Below are 23,311 nucleotides of genomic sequence, written 5' to 3' on the forward strand. Positions count from 1 at the left end.
TCTATCTACTTTAACATCTGGCGTCTGCGTTGAAATTGAGAACAAAGACGTCGAGTTTATTAATAATTCTGTCTATCAGAATGAAAGAAATCAATTTTCAATATTTTATATTAAAGGTAAAACGCTGGGAACTTATTAGATGAATTTCTTTTAAATATTAACTTCAGATGTAGAGCGTATTTACTTATAGTTATTATTTTATTCCTAATATATACCTTCTCTCTTAGTTTTAAATAAGTAATATCAAAGTTGTCTAAGCTAATGATTTCTGTATGAAATTATGTACAAAATGTTTCTCTACATTTTTGGTTGATCACTTTGTTGTCCGTCCGTCTGTCTGTCTAGACCCTATTTCTCAAAAACGCGTGAAGGTATCAACCTGAAATTTATAATAAATGTTCAGGTTTGCGGTCGCTAGATGCTGTGAAAAAATAAAACTTCTAAGCCAACACAATAAAAATACAACCGTTTATGTCGCAAATTTACGTAAATTTTCGACATTCGCAATGGAATCTAAACCTACAGGGTTCTTCCCGTGAACTTAGTTTAATTATCAGAAGAAAAAAAAGCAGCTAATGTAGAATATACTGTCGAATTACTTAAACTAAATATTTGTTTTCACTCTCATAATAAAAGCAATATATCTTAAACTAATTTTTATTTGAGAGAAAGTCACGATACGAATCTTATCATGATAGTTCTGCGATAGTCTATATGTTTAATATTGTTTTATCTTTGACTTAAGGACTTATTAAAACTGTTATTATCAACTAATTCTATACAAGCAGAGATCTTATTTCAATTAAAGAAATATTTATCGTGTGAGCAAATTCTTAAGCCATATTACGTGCTACTATTACGAATACTCAAATTGATTTCTACAGTATGTCGAAATTTTAATTACATATTAGTATGAGTATTTAAGGCATTATTTGAAACAGATTTAAAATGAAGCTATTTACAAATGATATTTTTAAGATATTCATTAATTCTATCCTGTTATAAATTAGGTAGGTTCTTCAGTATCGACGTGAACTGATTTCCCTTGTCCGATTCCGAAATCGATTAGAGCATCCTGTATGTGTTGTACCTGTTGAATAAATTTTCAACAAATGACAGAAGTTCTTGCAAACTTTATAGTATCTGTTCACCATGAAGACGCAGGCGCGGGCGCCGGCGATGTCGCGGGGTTGTGTTCACATTAGCAAGTAGGCGTTTATGCAATCGACCAGTTTAATTAGTTCCGCTATTTCGGCGTACACACTCCCATATAAAATATGTTTAATATTGTCTATAGCCAATCCACGCAACTGTTACTAGCTTGCATTCACCGTGGCCGCACCCGCGTTTTCAACATGAACATTTGCATACAACATCATATTTTTCAATGTTTGTCTATGTTCCACGACAATAGAATTCTACGAAACACAGGGTGTTTAATAAAGGTGTGATATGACATTAAAAACTTTACCTGCGAAGCGCTTGGGTCAGTCCCCGGATGCTTGTATCTATGCAGAAAGTAGCATGTTCCCGGGATATCCTTGGGGAACGAGTTGGGAAGGCAGGAACGATCTCGCGGCTCCATTTCGAAGCCGGGGAAATTTATGAGCCACCTGAGGGATAAATTCTTTGTTCAACTTTCATTCTTATACAATATTGGTTCGACAAAACTACTTCGGGTTATAAATTTCAATAACTTTAATGCAATCTTATTAAGATTTATAAGTATAGTTCTATTTATATTTTTATTGCGAGTAAACTAGAGCTTGATTATCCCAGCATGAATATTTGCGACTTCGTATCGTCATCGTCATTTATGAGAAAATTGATGTGAGATTTGAGGCGCATTTTACGCCTGTTCCACAAATTTTGTCGATGCCTATAGCCCTTGTCACAAATATTTGTGCTAGGCCTACTGATGTTAAGTGATAATGTGGGCGAATGATAGTACGCACACGCTTATTCAATGGATATTCACTATTAAAGACACCCTATATCTCTTTTAAGGTATTAATTCCGCATTGGGTTTGTATATTTTTGTGCATTTGAGAACCCAATTATAATTTAAATTGGGACAAACCTTCTAGAATGTTAATAAACAATTTACAGTCAAACTTAGTTATGCGCTTAACATTCTGCAAAGACCAGATCACATGCAATATGGTTGGCGTTTTACCCAAGTTATTTAACTTAAAGTAACTTCGACTTGACAATCTAAACGGTTCGAAACTAGTGTTGCGACCACAATGAATATCAAATTTAGGTTCCAAGTTATTCCAGTTCCAGTATGTACTCTGGTTTGTTGTATTATATTATTAAACATCTTTATTTAAGTATTATAAATTTTACTTTAGGAATCAATTATTGAGATGCAGTATGTCTTAAGTAATCTTACTAACATTATAAACGCGAATGTATGGATTGGTATCTCTAGAACGTCTGCATAGACCTCGCTGATATTTGGCATAGGTCCACACATCATCAGCTCACTATACGTCACCACCGAGCGGCTCGGAGCCCACCTTAAGGGTGATTAGGCCATAGTCAATCACGCTGGCCAAGTGCGGGTTGACTTCACACATATCTTTGAATTTCTTCTCAGATATGTGCAGGTTGCATCACGATGTTTTCCTTCACCGTAAGAACGTTGGATAATTGTACATATGTAAATCGGAAATCGAAAAACACATCGGTACATGGCGGGTTTCGAACCCAGGACCTGCAGATTGCAAGTCAAGTGCTTGACCCCTGAGCCACCGACGCTCGCTAGATCCACACACAGGCTACTAACTAAGTTAAGCTACCATTTTATCAAAATTACTCTTCTGAAAGAAATTTAAAAATGGTTTATGAAGAAACTTACTTGTATGTGGTAGGACTGACGTTTATCTTGAGTGGTTCCGATCCGGATTCGAACTTGTTAGCCAGAGTGACGTTATGTCCAAAGAGACAGTACTTTAACATTGTTTTTCCAACTACTCCAGCAAGCACTGTTCCAGTATGAAGACCTATGCGCATCTGTGAAATATTCATGGCTAAGTAGTCAATTGTAATATATATTTCGAACACCATTAATATGAAATTAAAGCTTTATTTTTATTGAGTTTTCACATAAAAATTAAACTTGGTAATAATATTGTTGTTATAAATTGAAAAAAAATAATGAGAAATTTTTATAAACTGATTAGAAACTGCTACAATTATGTATAGTGAGCCTAATGTCAGTACCGACTAGACCGAATCATCATGAGAAAATTAGTCAGTACCGACATCGGGCTTACTATAGGTAAGTTTAGCCGTTTTTACATAGCTCTTTGATGTTTGTTTAGTATTTTGTACCTTAATAGGATGACCTTCGTGTGTTAGATGTTGCGCACAAGTTTCGACCATACGTAGAGCCATCCAAGCGATCTGAGGAGCGTGCGTCTCTATCTTACGATGTAGACCACTGGCTACGCAATACGCGTCACCGATTGTTTCCACCTAAATGAAACAAGTTTGCAATTGTTGAATCAAGTTTGAGGATATTTATAAAATCGGTACAAAAGCAATTAAAATAAAAAAATGTTAAACAATCAATTTACGATCGTAGTCACTCAGATTTTTTTTTCTTTTACCTACTATTAACTAACTTCGATAGATATATTTCACTATCTGAATTTAGGGACAGACTTCAAAAATGTACAAAACTGACAATAACTTTCAATACGTCACGTAATCACGCGTCAGTTTCATACAATTTTAAAATTCGTTATGGAATCGCTTTGAAGAGAATGCACTTTGTCTATCCCCTTATCTGTTGAATATAAATATAAAGTCCTTACCTTGTACACGTCTAATTCTTCACAAAACACATCAAACACGCTGTATAAGTCTTCTAACATTGCAATAACCATCATAGGAGTTGCGGTCGCACAAATAGATGTAAAACCAACGATATCACTAAACAGCATTGTGACGTCATCGTGACTCTTCGCTTCGATCTTCTCTCCTGAAATATTAATCATTCCTGACCTTATCCCATTCACGTAGGGTCAGCGCACAAGGCTAAACCTTAAAGTTTTAGCTTATTTTTTTACGGCAAGCTGCCTATTGCCAACCCTAATATCATAAATAATATCCTAAAAATACGTTTCCATTGTCAAAAAGTCACACGATAAGATCGTTGCTCTCATTGGTTTTGAGAAATAGAGATAACAATATGTATTTGTACAATCAGTGTAAACTGATATATAAAAACGGCTAAACACTCACGTATATTCGTCCGGTGGCGGCACCGACTAGTTTCGAGCCCATCGGGGGCCTTTCATCAGGATGAGTGGTACTGGTATTATTTCGCGGACGCGGCCCGTCGCTCACTATGCTCACCGGACGAATATACGTGAGTGTTTAGCCGTGTTTATATATCAGTTTAGTATAATGTCTCACGAAAATTTGAATAATTTAACGTAGACCAAAATTACATAAGTTTAGTTCATTGATTATTTTTATACGTTCATTTAATTAAATGACTAACGATCACATTCAATTCAATAATAACTACGTATTGAACAATTTTTACTTATCCGATGTTTTTCTAATTAACGATTTAATCTTAATTTTAATTCCTAAGGTTTTAATTTAACTGTACTAAAGATCGCAATAGAAATCTTAAAACATCTATGGGACATATATAGGGCGAAGGAATAAATTTTTCTCTTGTAGCTAGTTTTTCTAAATGTAGTGCAGTTTTCTTAAAACAATTATAACTTACCCAACCATAATCGTTTCGCGATATGCGGTGGGAATATTAAATGCAATAAGCTGACATTCTTTTCACGTTCCTTATCCACCGCTTTACTTGCTTCTTCTATGGAGTTCTTTAATTTATCCATTCTTCTCCTTAGACCATCCTAAAAATAACATTCATGAAAAACTTTGACTTTTTTATTTGAAAAATAAAGACTAGTTATCATCTTACTTGGGCCCTTGCTTGTTCTCCAACTAAAATAACGTCTCTGGTTGCATCGTGCAATGGAATGTCAGATATAAAGAGGCCTCTGCCGGTGAGACCCTCAAGGCCGTCGAGGAATGGAGACCCGACGAACAATAGTGAATCTGACTCCGAACAAAACACCATCTGTCCTTTTATCTCGAGACCCTGTGGAAATAAGAACTGTTAAATTACGAATAAGTTACTTACCCCTTCCCACCCTTTTTATTAAGTTTTTTCAAACTAATTACTCTATCATACATGTATATCAGCCGTCAAACTCTCTCTTCATACGTAAATAATCATACTGTAAATTTATACTTTTTTAGAGAACGACCTTCAACCTTTGTATCAATCCTTATTGAATCAAGAATCTTCAGGAAGAACAAGGATTTTATATTAAGCCATCGCTTGACCACAATCTCAACTGACGTTAAATGATGTGGTCGAAAGATGGCTACCAGTATCATAGTAAATGCTTATATACAATACTTTTCAAGGCCACAACATCATACTTAGACGAAATAACTGACAGTGAAAAAGATGTTCCAATCGTAAATTTTAACGTGTTACATGTTTAGTTTTTTGCACTTATATATACATGAAATATTATAATAGTTCAACGAAATGTATAAGATAACTTCAGTGGATTAAACATAATACGATTCAAAGAAAAGTAGAACTACATCGTATGTACTTTATCACAAAAAAAAACAATCACTATACATACAAAGCTTTTACAATTTGGATGGTTTCCAAAATTAAAAAACCTCTGAGCCAAAATTCTACGAGAGAGAAACTTGGATGCTTTCTTCGAATACAATGTTCAATAATCTATATTACAGATGCCTTCCCCCTTTTCTTTTTAAGCTAGAAATACAAAGTTTACTATGACTATAACTATACGAAGGTACGATTTCTGTAGCGAAAAGAATCTTTTGAAAACAATGCAATGGTTGAAGCTATTCAAATTATAGGATGGGAAAGGTTACTAACTCCGTAAAAATTCGTTATGACATACACATTCAAAAGAGTTAATATGAATAAAATTTGTATAATCCTTCAGTAATGAAATAAATATTTTCTTATTTCCCGATATACACAAAAGTAACATAATATGTGAAAATATAAATTTTCTTTTCGTTACATTTACTTTAACCTCAACGGCTGTATTAATTATAAAGATAGATATTAATGTGTGAATAATTATAACATTAACTTGTTAGCGAAAAACGAAAATTTTTTTTTTATTTTTGTCCAAAACCACTTCAATGTGGCCTCGCGGGTCACGCTGTATACAATAATTCCATTAAAAAGCCACAGCGAGGTGTTGAATGAAAGTATGGCTTGTCGGACACATAGTCCGACACGGCAGCTAACGTGTTAACTGGTCGCAATGGCATAATTCAAGTTAAAAACTAAAATTTTTAATTTTAAATAATTTAATTTATACGCTATAATTACGAAGTCTATCGAACGCTGTAAATCTCATTCAATCTAGTATCGGTTGTTGCCAAATACTGTTACGTAATCAAACACAGTTAGAGGATCAACAAAGAGGGGCGTTTATTTACGTTGCCTAACAAATCTAAGTAACGAATTCAATCACTGCTTTTTATTCCACTTCAATATACAAGCACTAATTATAACGGTACAACACCAATCATTAATAACTCATTAACTTATAAATTACGATGAAAAATACCGTTTTCCTACAGAACTGATCTTAATTTGTTTAATATAAAAAATACTGATAACTTATACCTTTTTCCAAATAAAGGTTCGCGTCAATTAGACGTCGCCGGACGCATCGCTCGCACGCATTAAAAACGATGGAATGCGATGTGGGCGGCGCGGATGATGGACGCAGCGTTATATAAAAATCATATAAAGCAAACTTAAGTCCGTTGCGGGCCGTACGTACAGCGCGAGCAAATGAACTCGTACCTTTAGGATCCAATTGCTTTAGCTGAATAATTTTTTCGTGCTACCAGTAAGACTTATTAAAACTAAACAATTGTCGGAGCTTTCTAACGTAAAAAAAAACAAAAGCATTCGGAACTAACCCTACTATGTGTAAACAAATAACTTTGTCTATTTTAGAGGTCGTAATGTTGCTGGGTAAACTGCGTACAAAGGTCTGTATAAAACATAGAAGTGAACCGAAGCCCATCCCGTCACTGATAACAAAGGAAAGGATAAAAGATACGAAAACATTCTCTGTAATACAAAAGGAAATCCTTTATCAAAAGAGAGATCACCGATCTTCAAAAATTATATTAAAATACAAAAGAATATGAACATATCTTATTCCTTACTAATATTATAAATGAGAATGTTTAGATGTATGTTTGTTAGAAGCTATATTCGGAACGGCTAAACGGATCTTGATGAAATTTTACATACATATAGAATATAGTCAGAAAGAAAACATAGCTTATTAATTATGTTTTTTTTAATTCCGCGCGGACGGTGCTGCATGGATGAATGGATGTTTGTTTGAAGCTATCTTCGGAACGGCTCAACGGATCTTGATGAAATTTGGCATACATATGTAGAACATAGTCTGGAAGAACACATAGGATACTAAGTTTTATATGGGGACGCAGTCGCGAGCGACAGTTGGTTTGAAATAAATTCTCGGTCGATGAAGTGTATAAAATGTGTAAGTTTTTTTTAAATTGAAGAAATAAATTAGTCTCATTTGGATAGTAGTTTTCCCAACGTCTCTGTACGATCTCAACTTATTTAAAGTTAAAGCACCGGTTGTATAAGGATTTTATATTGCACACAATATCGTGGATAAATTTATTTCACTGTACTTTTTACTCGTTCTCTTTTGTATCATAAAAACCGTGCAACTTTTTGTCATTCGGTATATTAATATTCAATTGGAAAGTGGATACGTATCGGATTCGTATCCATAAATTGTAAAATATATCTATATCGTTATGGAGTGATATTTTCCAATTCTTTTAGAACAAAAGCATTTTTTGTAAAAATTTGCAATTCGGCAATGATGCTACTTTTAATAAATTAAGATAGTTTCAGGAAATAACTAAAGATGGTTGATAAAAACAAATATAAAATGAAAAAAATGACACGACTTTAAATTATCTTAATAAATATTATAGTATTTCACAGTATAAAGAATTACGTCCGTGTATGGTTAGCTTTACGTTTGACCTCAGTCTTATCGACCTTCCACTAAATTTGAACACGGACTAAGAATTTTTTCCAACATTTCACGCACGCGGGACTCATAACATAGGCAACGGTGATTTTGCATTTTTACATTTTTCTTACGATATAAATGTTAAGCAATATTCCTATTTTTTTTTTTACAATATAACCCCTCATTTTTTGCTATAACATTTAGACAATGATTATTAAAAAATAAATCATACTTTATATATATAATTCTCTTCATGTTAATCATTTTACATATACAATTAGTTGGAACAAAGTTATCACAATTCATGAACAATCACATTGAACATAATTACCTCTGCCAATGAAGTGGAGCCGGGAATTTTCAAGCAAAACATAAACGGTGTGTTGACTCGTTTTAAAATTTCACGAAAATCCAGTGACACGCCGCGGGGACGTAATAATCTGAAGTATGTTCCCAACGCGGAGCCATGTGTCGCCAAATACGTGCCAAATAATCTCATGAATCCGCCGCCTGTTGAAATAAAAAACAATGTTATAAAATTATATTTTTCTCCCATTGATACAAGTCTAATTCGTTAGCTAAAACACTTAGAATATATTAACTAACATATCACAAATATTAAAACAAATAAACTATCGTTTGACTACAATCATCTTCTATTAAAAAGCCATAGTCGAACGAATCATTCGATTACTCTCTATTGAGTTAACACGTCAATATACGAAAACACAGACAGCAATGTGTTCCATTCTCACCTTACCATGTATAATATGCTTACTTTAGTTAAACCCGTGTTATCCCTACGAAGAAAGTACATGCCAAACTTCCGGATAGCTTTTTTTCATATCATAAAGTGGTAAACGAGCTAGCGGCTACCTGAAGTCGCTAAAATAGCGAAGTGACCGTTGCCCATAGACATACACAATTGCATATGCGTTGCCGACCTTTAATCGACGGAGGAGAGGATGCACAGGAAGAAAATATTTTCCCTTTCCATGCATCCTCTCATTCGGAAAGTCCACTTCCACTTTCCATCCTTTCCTCATAAGAAAAAGGCTAGGAAGGGAAAGAGCTCTAAATTAGGCCTCCGGGACGCACACTCATCAGACGAAACGCGGAATTGCTTCCACTTCACGCCTGTCTTCTGTACGGTGGAAGTATTTCACCGGGCGAGCCGGGCCAATTCGTGCGAAGATGGTAAAGCGGGCTCTACCACTTTTATAGCTTTTGTTTCGTGGTAAAAGTTACCCTACAATATGTGTGAAACATTTTATGATGATCGAAAGACGTTACGCGGGGAAACATTCGCACAAAAGTATAAATTAGATTCTTCATTTGTTGAAACATGTTAAATAACCTAAAAAAAGAACATTATTGTCATGGTTTTGAGTGTATTAGATCGTTACAACTTGGTAAAAATGGCACAAAGATGTTCCCTACAAGATTCTTTACCCTCATTACGCAGAATGGCAATGTCATTTAGAGTATAACATCAACCAAAATGTTGCTTTCAAGGCGAAGACTTCAATTATTTTCGATGGAATCACTTATGTAATGGCAGTCTTTTTATATTATGTAACAAAAAGGTACATACCTATATTTATGAATATATTTTTGGACATTATTAGTTAGAATCATTAAGAGCGAATGGCGTGCGTGTTTACGAAGTCAAGTGTGATTGATCAGTAAGGGGACATAAACGTTGATATTTTAATAAGGCAAGTGTAGCGCCGATTCATCGGCACAGTGTCGGGTTTTCTTCCGAACAGTATATAACATAAGAAATATTATTTTAACTTTAACTGTATAATTTCTTATCTATAACAATTGTTTGATATTTTAAAAATGGTTTTCTATGTCCTTTTCTTTTGGAAAATAGTACCAACTAATATCTCGTTTTAATTTAATTCCGTCCAATATTAAATTCGAACACAATGCGGCATAAAAATATTTATTTTTTAATCCGGTATTCATAACGTACTGAACTCAACTTTGACTTTACTAAAATCTTTTTGTAAAACTTGTTTATATTTTTTTATTTGACACGAACAAATGAGTGTCGTATAATATTCATGTGAATGTCGGTGTTTGCGTGTTGTTGCGACAATGTAACGAAAAACAAAGTAATAAATTGCTTCAAGGTCAAGGTTCATTAGAGAACTTAAAGAAGTTTTCTTATGCAGTAGAAATTACGGCATCTTTATGTTTAACATTAAGCAATCTTGACTTGTATATACAGTAAAGAAAAAAATCGCTTTATGGAAGTATGCCTTTATATACAACTTTAAGCTATGTCTTAAAATTTAACGAAAATGCTCAGTGGAAATGCATTTAAGTTTTGGTTGTTAATTAGTATTGTCAATTTAGAATCTACCCAGAGCTTATATTATTACTATCTGTAGCCCGCGGTTCCGTTCGCGCCATATTAAAAAAAAAACTTAACAAGTAGCATATGTGTTCTTTCAGACTATGTTCTATATGTGCGTCAAATTTCATCAAAATCTGTTGAGCCGTCCCGAAGATACCTTCAAACATCCATCCATCCATCTAAACTTTTGCACATATATAGTAGAATAGTAAGATTAATAGTGACTTTATAACATATATCGTATTTTCCTTTGTATCGTTGTTGCCTTGGCAGACTATTCGATTTGACGATAGCATTAATATAAAATAAATTTGAATTAAAATGGATTTGTATTTCCATTTCGTTTTGATCTTCTCGTATAAAAACTCTCGACCATTAATCACAAAAGCCCAAGGCACAAGAAAAATGCTAATTCTAAGTGAAGTCGGAGCTAACGGGAATCCTCGAGGCGTTATGTTAATCCAATTTCGAGCAAATCGCTTGAGAAGCCGTTAATAATTATAGCTAATAGTAAAAAATTCTCGTAAAGTTAACGAGACTGACATAATGGCAACGTAAATATAGGAGTATATCAGACTAATAACAATATTAAAAATTTATAAAAAGCAAACGTTTGGATGGATGGATTTTTGTTTGGAAATTTGGCATAGATGTAGAACATATATTAAACATTGTCTGGAAGAACGCATAGGCTACTAAATAAGTTTTTTTATTAATTCCAACGGCTAGTACGAAAATATTTACTGCTCAATTAATTAATCTTTGCATTAAAATGTTTTGAAACTAACTTTGAGTGCGATTAAATATTTCCTCAAGAAGTCTAACAGCGCTTGCTAAGTAAGGAAGTAATTTAGATAGCAATGTACTCACCTAATTGCACAAGTTCTAGTCGTTTGTCTGTAACGAAATGCCAAGGGAAGGCTTTACAGAAACTCGCAACACCAATCCTCAAATCTGTTACTTTGCTGGACGATGCGACGCAGGCGCTGTCACCTGTCACTTCACTATTCTCCCCGGTAGGTTTTTGTTGCAATGGAATCGCTTTGATTTCATATCTGCAAAGAGAATCGTGATGAGTTTTGCTGTCTTTTCTTACTAACAGATTAATTACACAATAATTTCAATGAATTTACAGGTCACAATGTAACTAACATACATAAATACATACGCGAGAAAAAACAAACGAACAACATTTAGACAATTTGCAATGTAAAAGACTCTTGGCGTAACAATGTTCGTAACTCGTCATTGACGCTGGCAGAGCGAGGGGGGAGGGCGAGGCTGTTTTCTCGTTTTAGAGTTAAGTACAGCAATTTAGCGAGGAAATGCAGCCAGTGTTCTTGGCTCTTTACAGCGAAAAATGATTGTTTGTGAAATACTTTAATATTTAGTATATTTCTAATAGTTTATGTTACGAACTTATTTAAAAAAGTACTTATTTTGATGAAATTAATAACACAAAGTAGTGAAATAAATTCCAGTGAGATATTTGCTGCCTTAGCTGTTATGTAACACGAAAATATCACGATCATGTTTGAAACAAAATTGATGACTCACTGCCTCTACATATAACAGTGTTATTCCACTGCCAAAACACATGTATCAAACCATATTGTTATCTCTTTCTTTATCTTTCACAAAAATGAGACTAAAACATATATCAACGCTAGTGTCACGGTACTGGAAACCCATAGTAAGCGTATGCGATGTATGACAATTACTTTTTTGTACAGTCAGCTGCATAAATATGTATACAATTACAAATATTCAAAAACTTGTATACGAATTCAGTTTCAAAAGTATGTATGCACGTATCTGTACGTATACTTGCGACCAAGACTACGTGTTTATTTAGACCGAAGGCGTATACAGTTTCATGAGCTTTGTTAATGTATGTTGCAGCTAACTGTACTACTGCAATGATAGTAAACATAATCAAAAGCTATACAAACTTGAATCTCCTCGGATCGTTCGTGTAACTCATCAGTCTTATGTCAGCTTGAGTGTCGTAGAGACGTCTCGCAATCGCTTTAAGACTACCCACTAATAAATAAGCGACGGGCTCGCATTCTGTTGTCAGATACAACTCGATTTTCCCTCTTGATGTTGTGCAAACAAATGCAGCTTCGTATTCCACTGTCTCATCTTTGAGGACATCATCCTAAAGGAATAATAATATATATATTAACGTTACAATAATCAACTCATTACAATGACTGTATTACCGATGAATCCATACAATGTCCTTAATAGCATAATGCAGGCAACACACATTAGGTTTTGCATCAAGTTTTCAACCTACCAAGCGTAATCGACAGGCATTACAGAGTTTCATTGTACACATTAATTACAGTTTAGTCACGCACATGCTAGAGTTTGTTTTTGCATGTTAGGTCAAAAACGTCACGCAAACAATGCATAATGTGGCCTGCATTATTTAATTACTTACAATTAGCATGTTTTTTATTCTGTTATTAGTAAGATTATGTATTGTAGAGTTTATTAGATGAAATAATTAAGACTTGTTATTTCTTTTGGAGCGTCGGTGGCTCAGTAGTCAAGCACTTGACTTGCAATCTGCAGGTCCTGGGTTCGAATCCCGCCATGTACCAATGTGTTTTTCGATTTCCGATTTACATATATACATTTTATCCGACGTTCTTACGGTGAAGGAAAACATCGTGAAGCAACCTGCACATATCTGAGAAGTAATTCAAAGATATGTGTAAAGTCAACCAACCCGCACTTGGCCAGTGTGGTTGACTATGGCCTAATCACCCTTAACTTAGGGTAGGCTCCGAGCCCCTCGGTGGGGGCGTATAGTGAGCTGATCATGATGATGATGATTTCCTTTTCGTACCTGATCGTGTAAAACGTCATGTACACTGTCTAATGTCGTTAAAAACTCGGTTAAATTCGTTCCAAGACATTTGAACGCTCTCTCCAACCGGCAGTTATGTGAGAACGCAGTTAATATTAGGTATTCTCCTAATTTTGCCATAAAATCTTCCGTATTCAAACCTGTTGGGATAACAAAGGAGTATTTGTAGAAGTATTTAATTAAAAAAAACTGTATGAAAATGGACTCGAAAAAAAAATTATGATCGACCAATTTGCTACCATAAAGGTGGTATAATTTTGCGATGCGTCAAACAAAAGAGTCTAACACTTCACAAGACAATATGATATTTAATCATTGTTGAATAAAGCCATTCATTTTCTCAATATAGCCCTCGCTATAATGCAGTTATTATATACAATTATGAGGTCATAGATATGTATATCATTATATGGTAATGTGGAATGCCTTATATTGCGCATTCAAATATATTTATTCTCAACTTGAGTAGAATATTAAATTTTGAGGATAAAATTAAGAATTAATTGATTTTTTTTATGATTTTTTTCCTTGTTCATTCATACATAATATTGGCATAATCATACCACCGCGATTGACAGATTCTGACAGGATTATAAAACTCAAGCTAATATCAGTCTGATTAACTTTTAGATAGCTCAGCTAGTTTCTCTTTAATCCAACAGCAAGTGTTGGACATCTTCTGCCTTTCTGCATGTCTGATAATTAGGGAACATGGTTTTTCTCATCAGATATCCAAAGTTTGCTGTTTGGTCGTGGTTAATAAGTGATGTTATTAAGTTTGGTTTAAATCTTAAATTTCACTTACTGTCAGTTGCGCGGACAGCATCATATATTTCTTCTAAATACGCATAATTTCTCCATGTTTTTACGTCGTCTGGCAATCTTCGTCTGTATAAAATGGAGCTGTTTATTAATTAACAGCTAAATTAAGAGGAATTTGTTATAATAATTAATTAGTGTATGTACATGTAAATGTATGAAGAATCAATATTAAGTCTTAATAAAAAAACTTTTAATCTTACTTACTCTATGACGTTTTCTTAAAATTAAACATACTCTATGACGGAAAATGGAACACGATGTACAATGATGAAGTAACAGAGTAGAAATAATTATTCAATAAAGAAAAAGTAAATAATATTTAAACAGTCGTCAAATTTCGTTTTCTCAGTATTTAGTATTTGAATGTATTTCTTAAGTATTTAGTACATGTAAGGTACTTACAAACAGTTGTATTTGTCATAATGCTCCGCCTGATTCTTCGTTAATGCAGTGACTGCAGCGTGGAGACATTCATTCTAAATAAAACGTTGCAAGTTGAATTTTATAATTTGTTCATATCACTTTTATTCATATGTTTGCAAAATCGATCTTATCACAATAACAATAGAGAAAACAACGTTATATCTTACTTCTAACTAATATTATAATTACGCTTGTTTGTAAGGATGGATGTTTGTTAGAAGGTATCGCCAGGAAGAGTGCATGGATCACAATGAAATTTGGCATTGATGTAGGCCATAGATTTTTTTATTCCATGCGGATGGAATCGGGAGCGACAGCTTTTAAATTATTAAATATTCATATTTATTGCAGATAAATTTTCTATGCGTAAGTGTACCAACATTAAAAATATTATTCAACTGGTGGTTACCACCGTAATTGTAAGCAAACATTTCATAAAAGATAAAACTAAAGAATAGTTTTTATTTCAGTAAATTAGAATTATTCGTTCATAAAATCTATATTGTGAGATATTTATTTTCTAAGCAAAAAACAAAAATCGTATAAAATTTTGGCTAAGTTCGCGTTAGGCATCACGTAAAAACTTTTGGAGGCTCGCCAAATATAAAAAGGGTCTGCTATACGTAATTGGATCACGTCCGAGCGTTTGGTCTGTTCTACCTAATATTTTAAATTTAATAAACAGTGGTATTGAACAATTTTCAATATTATGCTTCGCCACTTTTACTGTGAAACATTTTATTATCTAACTTCGCTCAAACAGTGTCCTTTAGTGGTTACTATAAGTAATCTAACATAAATATTACCCTTAATTAGCCACTAAGGATTGTGCATCCCTGTAGCCTTATTTAAATCCTCTTTTCCTTTCCACCCTTTCTCTTATAAGGAAAGGATGGAGAACGTGGATTTTCTGGAAGAGGGGATGATGCGTCGATCAAAGGTAAGTAGCGCATCTGTAATTGCGTATGTCTATGGGCAATGTCCTCTTCCCTATTTCAGCGATTTCTGGAGGCCGCTCTCTCGTTTGCTTATGATACGAACTAATGATTTTAAAAAAGGAACTCTATTCTTATAGTGTGGATTGAGTATTAAAAATCTTCGTAATAAGTAATGTAATTTATTTTTAACATAACAATTTATTTATGCAATCGTCTAATACATTTGTCGTCTACTATAAAGATCAAAGGCAGAAGTAATCCAATGAACATAGAATTGAGAGGATTTACCAGTCTTCGTGCCTCGGTACAGAAGCCGTAGAAATACATCGCTCTGTCACCGGCTCAACGAGAATAAAATAAATTTATTTAATGTTAAAAATATATGAATTTATAATATCAAATGTAGTGATATCTATTTGGCTATACAGTTGTCTGTGCCAAGATTTTCTTGGATTATCGATTTAGGGATTTTGGCATTCTTTATTACTATGTTACAGAACCAAACTGAATAATGATGGTAGAATCGTTGCTTTGTTATGACAGTTTCAGTACAATCTAATAATGATTTCATTTAACTTCGCCAACTTAAACAATCTTACTTATATTATAAACGCGAATGTTTAGATGGATGGATGAATGTTTGTTTGAAGGTATCTCTAGAATGGCTGAACATATTGAGATGATATTTGGCATACATATAGAACATAGTCTGGAGGAACACATAGGCTATTTATTATGTTTTTTATCCACGCGGAAGGAGTAGACAGTTAGTTTAATTATACTCTTTAAACGATATGGACGCCTAATTTTGTGAATAAAGATGTAACATCGTTAGTTTAAACAAGATCTTCTTTAATAATGTAATGTTGGCAGCAACGTGACCCGTACTTTTAGTACATGACCTGAATACATTACTGTCAATATAAACTACAATATAAATGAAATAGAATGTGTTTTATTGTATTGTTTAGTGTTCATTGATGTCAGTGAACGTGTGCGACCATTACTCACGAGTACGTTTCGGTCCGCGACTCCTTCCGTGAATTATTAAAATTACATATGTGTTCTTCCATGTTATGTTCTACATCTATGCAAAATTTCAGCAAGATTCATGAATCCGTTCTGAAGATATTCTCTAACAAACTTTCATCTGTACATCCAAACATTCGCATTTATAATATTACTACGATTAAGACGGTGCTTAGTTAGTTTTTTTTATAAAAAAAATTGGATATTTTCATTGTATATTATTCCTTCTTCGTACAATTTCTAAGATTCACGTATTTATATGTGTTTATTAGATGGATGGATGGAAGTTTTTTTGAAGGTATCACTAAAACGGCTGAACAGATCTTGATGAAATTTGACATACATATACAAGAAGAGAATATAGTCTGGAAGAACACATATGCTACTAATTATGTTTGATTTAATCCTGCGCGGACGGAGTCGCGGGCGACATCTAGTTAGTCAATAAATATAAGAAATAATATTTATGAGCTTAGCTTACGTAGTTTTGAATCTAAATGCATTTCATGTCGGTTATCAATTAGACAGATATGACAGGCAGCTATAATTCATCGCTTAAGCTTCCCAAAATATCTTTGGTGCTCAGTTTACGTCCGATTCTAAATTTAGAAATCCTTAATCTAGAACAAGAAGGACATAAAACAATTAAATTAAAAGTAATTTATCAGGCTGTATTATTGACATTTAAATCTTACTATCATGCTAATATTAAAAATGCAACGTTTAGATGGATGGATGGATGTTTGTTAGAAGGTATCTCCAGAACGCCTAAACGGATACCGCTGAAATTTGGCATACATGTTGAGCATAGTCTGGAAGAAAACATAGGCTACTAATTTTTTTAGTTCCGCACGGACGCAGTACGGGCGACAGCTAGTACTTTAATAGTAATAACAAAATAGAACGATTTAAAAATAGAATGAACACATTTTTGTAATAATGAAACTTCTATATTCTTACCTACTCTTTGTTCTTTCGTCTATGGTATCACCTTTTTCGTAACTCAACACCTTAAGTGATCGAACTGAGGGATTATGTTACAAAAGAGACGAAGGGGCTTTGAAGAAAAGTAAAAAGGCTCCTGTGTCAAAACATATCCGATGTCTAATGGCCCGGATATATTGACACAGTAAATGATTTCTTGCGAACTGTGATACGAAGTGGGATCGACTTAATTTATCCAAGTATTAAGCTTATGTTACTTTTTTTGTCTTTATAGAATTATCTTTCATGTCTGGATAACGATTAGTATATAACTAGTACATACTATCCCTGTTATGTACCTTAGATTAAACGAATAAATCATTCTCCCAAAAGGAATTGTTGTTCATTAAAATAGAAGCTCATTAAAATAAAAGTTATCAATGTATTAACAATTACGTTTTCAAAGTACTATAAAGCGCCTTTTTCGTGATTCCGTTACCCGCCGTTTTAAAATTCACGGGTGATATGTTTTGACTAATTTCCGCATTCGCACTAAAATATTTGCGGTTTCCGATATCATATTCATACTAAATAAGTGTATTCTATTATTGTTACAGCGGTTTTTACTTGCTGTTTATTTGCACACAGCCTAGTAAACATTGGCTCGTAAATATATTCAATTATCTCTTTTTGCGAGATCTTGGAACGCAACCCCATAGTTTCATACAAGTTGCATCCCAAAATGCGATTCTTTGATCGTAACAAATTTTCGGAAATTCACCCCCGCTAATAGCGAGATTGAGCCCAGCGTGTTTCTTTTATTTTCTTTTACAAGCAACTTTTGACTTATAAGAGAAACATGTTTTCTGAAGTAAATACTAATATTATAAATGCCAATGTTTGGACGGATGGGTGTTTGTTTTAAGGTATCTCGAAAACTGCTTTATGGATATCGCTGAAATTTGGCATAGATGTAGAACATAGTCTAGAAGAACGCATACGATACTTATTTAGTTTTTTTTAAATCCTGCGCGGATGGAGTTGCTATAGCTAGTATAATATTCCTTATAGATATAATTTCACTTTCTTCTAAAGAAAAAAGTTACTGATTATTATTTTTTTCTAACAAATCAATTCACTTTATCCCCAAAATTTCCTTCAAATTATTTCATATTAATTAAAGGCTGCCGATGTGAAATAACGAAGCGAACCTGCTATTTAGAAATGATCGTTTTATTGCGTGAAAGCAATTATGCTTCACAAAGGTCGTACTTTGTTTGAAGTTTCGGTACAAAACAAATTAATATCGGACCGTTGTAAATACAATAAATCATTAAAAGTTATTCAGAATATTAATTAAATCTACGATTGCCTGAAATACGGAAAGTTATGATCTGACAGTGATTTAAGGAAGAGTTAAATATATTTTTGTTGAAAGTTGCATTTAATTTTGTTAATCTTATATTTGAAATTTTCATGGCACAATATTAGTTACCATACTCCTCCGAAATAAGATGACCGATTTTAATGTTATATGCACATTCAGTAGTTCTAATAATCGACTAATATCTATTTTTTCACCCTTCACGGATGGAGTCGCAGGCAACAGATAGTGTGAGATAAAGTAACTTATTATAATATTAATATTAGGCGGTTGACATGACTACATCTTTAAAAAAAACCTTAATTAGTAGTCTTCATCTAGATCTACATAGCTATTCTATATTTAAGTATCCGTTCAAACTTTTGCATCTATATAAAAATCAATTGCTGTTCGTTAGTCTTGCTAAAACTTGAGAAAGGCTGAACTTATCTTGGTGTTGAAATGCTCGTGGTGGTAAAGGAAAGGTTTCAAATTTAAGTAAAATTCAAATAATTGCCGGGTAAAACCCATTAAAGACCTTTTATTTTTTCCATATTTGAGGCAGTACGAAGTCTGCTGGGTCAGCTTCTTTATAATAATTTTATTACGATGTTGACATTAAAAAGTAAGTTTTTTTGGTGTAAAAATCAAATGCTATCAGCATCTTACTTCATATGTATCAGTTACTGAAGTACTAAAATTTCCAGGAATTATTTATATATTTTCAATTTCGGCACATAACCGTATTATATAAACACGTCGAATAATAAACAGGTCGTGTTTGTAGCGTAGCAAATATGTTTATATCAAGTTCATGTTAAATCTATTTTCAAAGGCGTAAGCACCGGAAGTGAGATATAAGGGGCAGCATAACTCATACGCATTATTGACTCAAGAAGTACATTAAATATTCGTTTAGACTGGATTATAAAATTTTTATGTCAATAAAATATGTATACACTAGTATTAAAAACATACTCTCCGGTTTTTATGATATAGTAATTTTAAAAATTTGTTAAAATAACTCAACTATTAAATCAACACAAATATTTCATATATGGTACACAAAAAAATGTTTTCTTACGGTGGGTTTCTGAGACTTATTTTGTCAAATGTATTCAGTGAGATATTTGGGCCTTAGAAACCTACGCTTAATTTAATTGTTAAAGGAATTTATTTTGGTTATGCCTTTAGCAGAATAATTCGACTCTAGAAAATATAGTGGGTAGACAGAGATTAATAATTTCCTTTTATTATGTTACTAAAACTGTACATTCTCAGCCCCATGAGTAGCGTCAAGTATTCTTACTTAGTAAAAAGGCTTTGTCTTCACTTCAAAATTAAAGTCGAAAGTTTGCTAATATAAACCAGGAAACATGTTGCGAAAACTTAAACAACTGTTGCTAACTTGAAGTAATTTTCCCATCAAAAGTTATCAGTACGCGTAACGATGTTGTAAGCTTAGGTGTAACTTAGATGTAAGCACACATTGTGCGTGTAATAAACTTATCAATTAGTTTCAGTCCTGTTAACATAAACTCTACTCATATTAAAGGATAAACATATTCATTTTTGCCTTCAATATGAAAGATATTTGGAACGTATTTTTGAAATATCGTGTGATAATAGTATTGGAATTCACTTTGTCGAGTAGACCGTATAGATTGTTACCGCTTAAGTGATACTAAGCGATTTTTTATTACTAACTGTAGCTCAGAAACCGTGAATATACAAATATATGAATTTAAATGTCAATGCATTTTTTTAATACCCGACGTAATACACCCTGTGACCCTAACAGAATATTATTAATAAAAAAATATTGACACATAAAAGATGACAATTTAATTAGTATAAATACTCATTATTACTTTTTTTCTGCATGTCTATTTTTTTTTTATTTCAAAGAATTAATGTCAAATAACATGTACAAGTTTTGTCAACAATAAAATTTAACTGCGCGCTATCAAATCCATATTAAACAACACTATTGTTCTATCTTTATGCGGACTCATAAAGAATGTCTCGAATAAAATTGACGATCCTCCAGGGATACAATAGCGTCATAAATTCCGAAGGGGGAAGAGGGAATCACAAACCATATTTCCGAAGATTCACGGAAGTATTTGGATCATAAAATGTTTCGCAGAATTATTAGAAATACAATAAACAAATTAATATTGTCAGTTATATGACATATATTATTGTAGATATCATTTTCAATAGTCGAAAATATTATATCAACAAGTAAATAATTCCAAGACAAAAAATAATTTATTCTTAAAAACAATTTCTAAAATTCTTGGTATTTCAAAGATGGAATTTTAGGAACAAAATTTAAGTATTTCCTTGACAACGCTTTTGATAAAAATACCAAGATAAAAATATTCAGATGCTTTATATTTTTAAATAATCTCACATCTGAAGAATAAAAGTTTTAAGTCATTGGTCAGTAACTAGTTAATTTACCCTATAAAACTGAAATCAGTTATAGGGTAAATACCCTGGTTATTGGTCTTAAAAATAGAGTTCTAATTATTTAACTTACCGATGGCGCAGTTAATAGTTGTAAAGCTTCGCTTAAATTCTTCAACGTAAGTGTATTCCTTTCTCCATCATCTTCATCTGGCCCAGGAAGATGTATGGAAGATTGTCGAGAACGCAGCTCAGGCTTTTTACTGCTCGCCCCATTCGCGAACTGCTGTTGGGATGACGCTCGACGAAACGGACACGTCATCTTTGCGATTGTGAGGTCTGGTGTATGTCAAGTCATAATAATATAGTTTTTATTGGATGTTTGATAAAGTGTGCGGAACCTGAAACAAAAGAATCGCGGTTATTTTTCATAGAACTTAGGATAACCATAAACAATACGAAACTCATTAAAATACACCTATTTATATGGGTCTAGAATAACATTTAATGTTACACAAAGGTAAAATAAATAATGACATACAGAGGTATAATATGCTTACCGTGGGTTTCTAAGACTAAAGAGAATGGCGTGATTTATAAACAGATTTTGGTCTCGGAAACCCACGGTTAATATGTCGCATATAAAGCATAAGATCGTAAAACTCTGACGCACTTTATTTTATAAGAAACTGTTAATTTAAAATAGTTCTATACTATAAAATAGTTACAAGGTCATCGTAACCTTTTTAGTGTGTTATAATCTTACAAAAGAAAAAAAAAATTAAAGATGTTCTTAATAAAGATGAATTTCATTCAGCGTTATATTCATTTATGACATAAATAAATATACGGTCTTTTAAGAAAAAATGTAATTAAAATAATCGCTAAGAGAAACATCGCAACATCCAAGGTTACAAACACTAAACAAATCAATTAACGCGCTAACTATAATCAAAGCAGATAAAGTGTTAATCTAAATCAGTTTCTAAGTGGTTTAATGGTTTATGAAAAATGTTTGAATGTTTTTTTGTAGACGTATGTGATTTATGATGTAATAATAATTAAATAAATTAAACTTATATAATAGCTTACTTAAAAAAAACTGCAACATAAAACTAATTATTTTGTGATTGACTTTTGTTTTAATATATGTCCACTAAGATTAAGATAAATAAGAAAATTGGTCTATGTCTCTATTTCAATTGGTTACAATATATTCAGTCATCAAATGTAAAGGCAGCAAAGGAAACTACCTCGACGCAAGTGCTTCTGGAAGGTTCCAATGTTCATTGCAAAGTGAAACTTTGCCTTGCAGAATGCAGGAGATGCTAAATTTTGACGGAGACATTTTAAATTAATTTAAGTTCTTGCAAGGTGAGAGCTGTGAATTCAGCAAAATAGTTGATCTATAATATTATTATTTTATGTACTCGTTTTTAGAATTTACTGCTTTATTTTAATCTCTATTTAGTAAGTAACATACTCTAAATATTATCAACTTGCTGTATGTACTACTTCTCCATATATCTCTATCAGCCGTCATATCTGAATCCATACCTTTCTTAAACATATCCTCTTTTACACATCATCATCAGCTCACTGTACCCCACCGAGGGGCTCGGAGCCTACCCTAAGTTAAGGGTGATTAGGCCGTAGTCAACCACGGTGGCCAAGTGCGGGTTGGTTGACTTAACACATATCTTTGAATTTCTTCTCAGATTTGTTCAGGTTGCATCACGATGTTTTCCTTCACCGTAAACGTCAGTTAAATGTACATATGTAAATCGGAAATGGTAAAAACACATTTGTACATGGCGGGATTCGAACCCAGGACCTGCAGATTGCAAGTCAAGTGCTTGACCCCTGAGCCACTGACGCTGTTAACTTTCACACAATCCATCAATACTTTCTTTGGTCTTCCTCTACCAACACAAATTAAAAACAAAACTTCTTTCTTTAATTTTTAACAAAATTTCTTCTTTTGTTTAATATTTGTTTCAC

At 33.1% G+C, this 23,311-nt stretch overlaps 1 protein-coding gene across 2 annotated transcripts; it reads right to left on the reverse strand.

Annotated features, from left to right (window-relative positions):
- Positions 1-333: 333 nt before the first annotated feature.
- On the reverse strand, positions 334-21,701 carry Gycalpha99B (guanylate cyclase 1 soluble subunit alpha 2). Of its 2 annotated transcripts, none has more exons than XM_013316333.1 (14): positions 21,444-21,701; positions 14,621-14,694; positions 14,202-14,284; positions 13,376-13,536; positions 12,468-12,676; positions 11,386-11,570; positions 8,479-8,657; positions 4,961-5,140; positions 4,754-4,892; positions 3,825-3,991; positions 3,340-3,483; positions 2,864-3,018; positions 1,472-1,613; positions 334-1,090 (listed from the first exon to the last, which is right to left on the reverse strand). In XM_013316333.1, exons 1-14 carry the CDS (start codon positions 21,630-21,632, stop codon positions 1,007-1,009), a joined length of 2,091 nt encoding a protein of 696 aa, XP_013171787.1. In that variant the 5' UTR covers positions 21,633-21,701; the 3' UTR covers positions 334-1,006. The 2 variants fall into 2 exon arrangements, with proteins under 2 accessions (XP_013171787.1, XP_013171786.1); XM_013316332.1 differs by having other exon boundaries at positions 14,202-14,299.
- Between the last annotated feature and the right edge of the window lie 1,610 nt (positions 21,702-23,311).

Source organism: Papilio xuthus, unplaced genomic scaffold, assembly GCF_000836235.2.
Source record: "Papilio xuthus unplaced genomic scaffold, Pxut_1.1 DF826949.1, whole genome shotgun sequence".
Taxonomy (NCBI): Eukaryota; Metazoa; Arthropoda; class Insecta; order Lepidoptera; family Papilionidae; genus Papilio; species Papilio xuthus.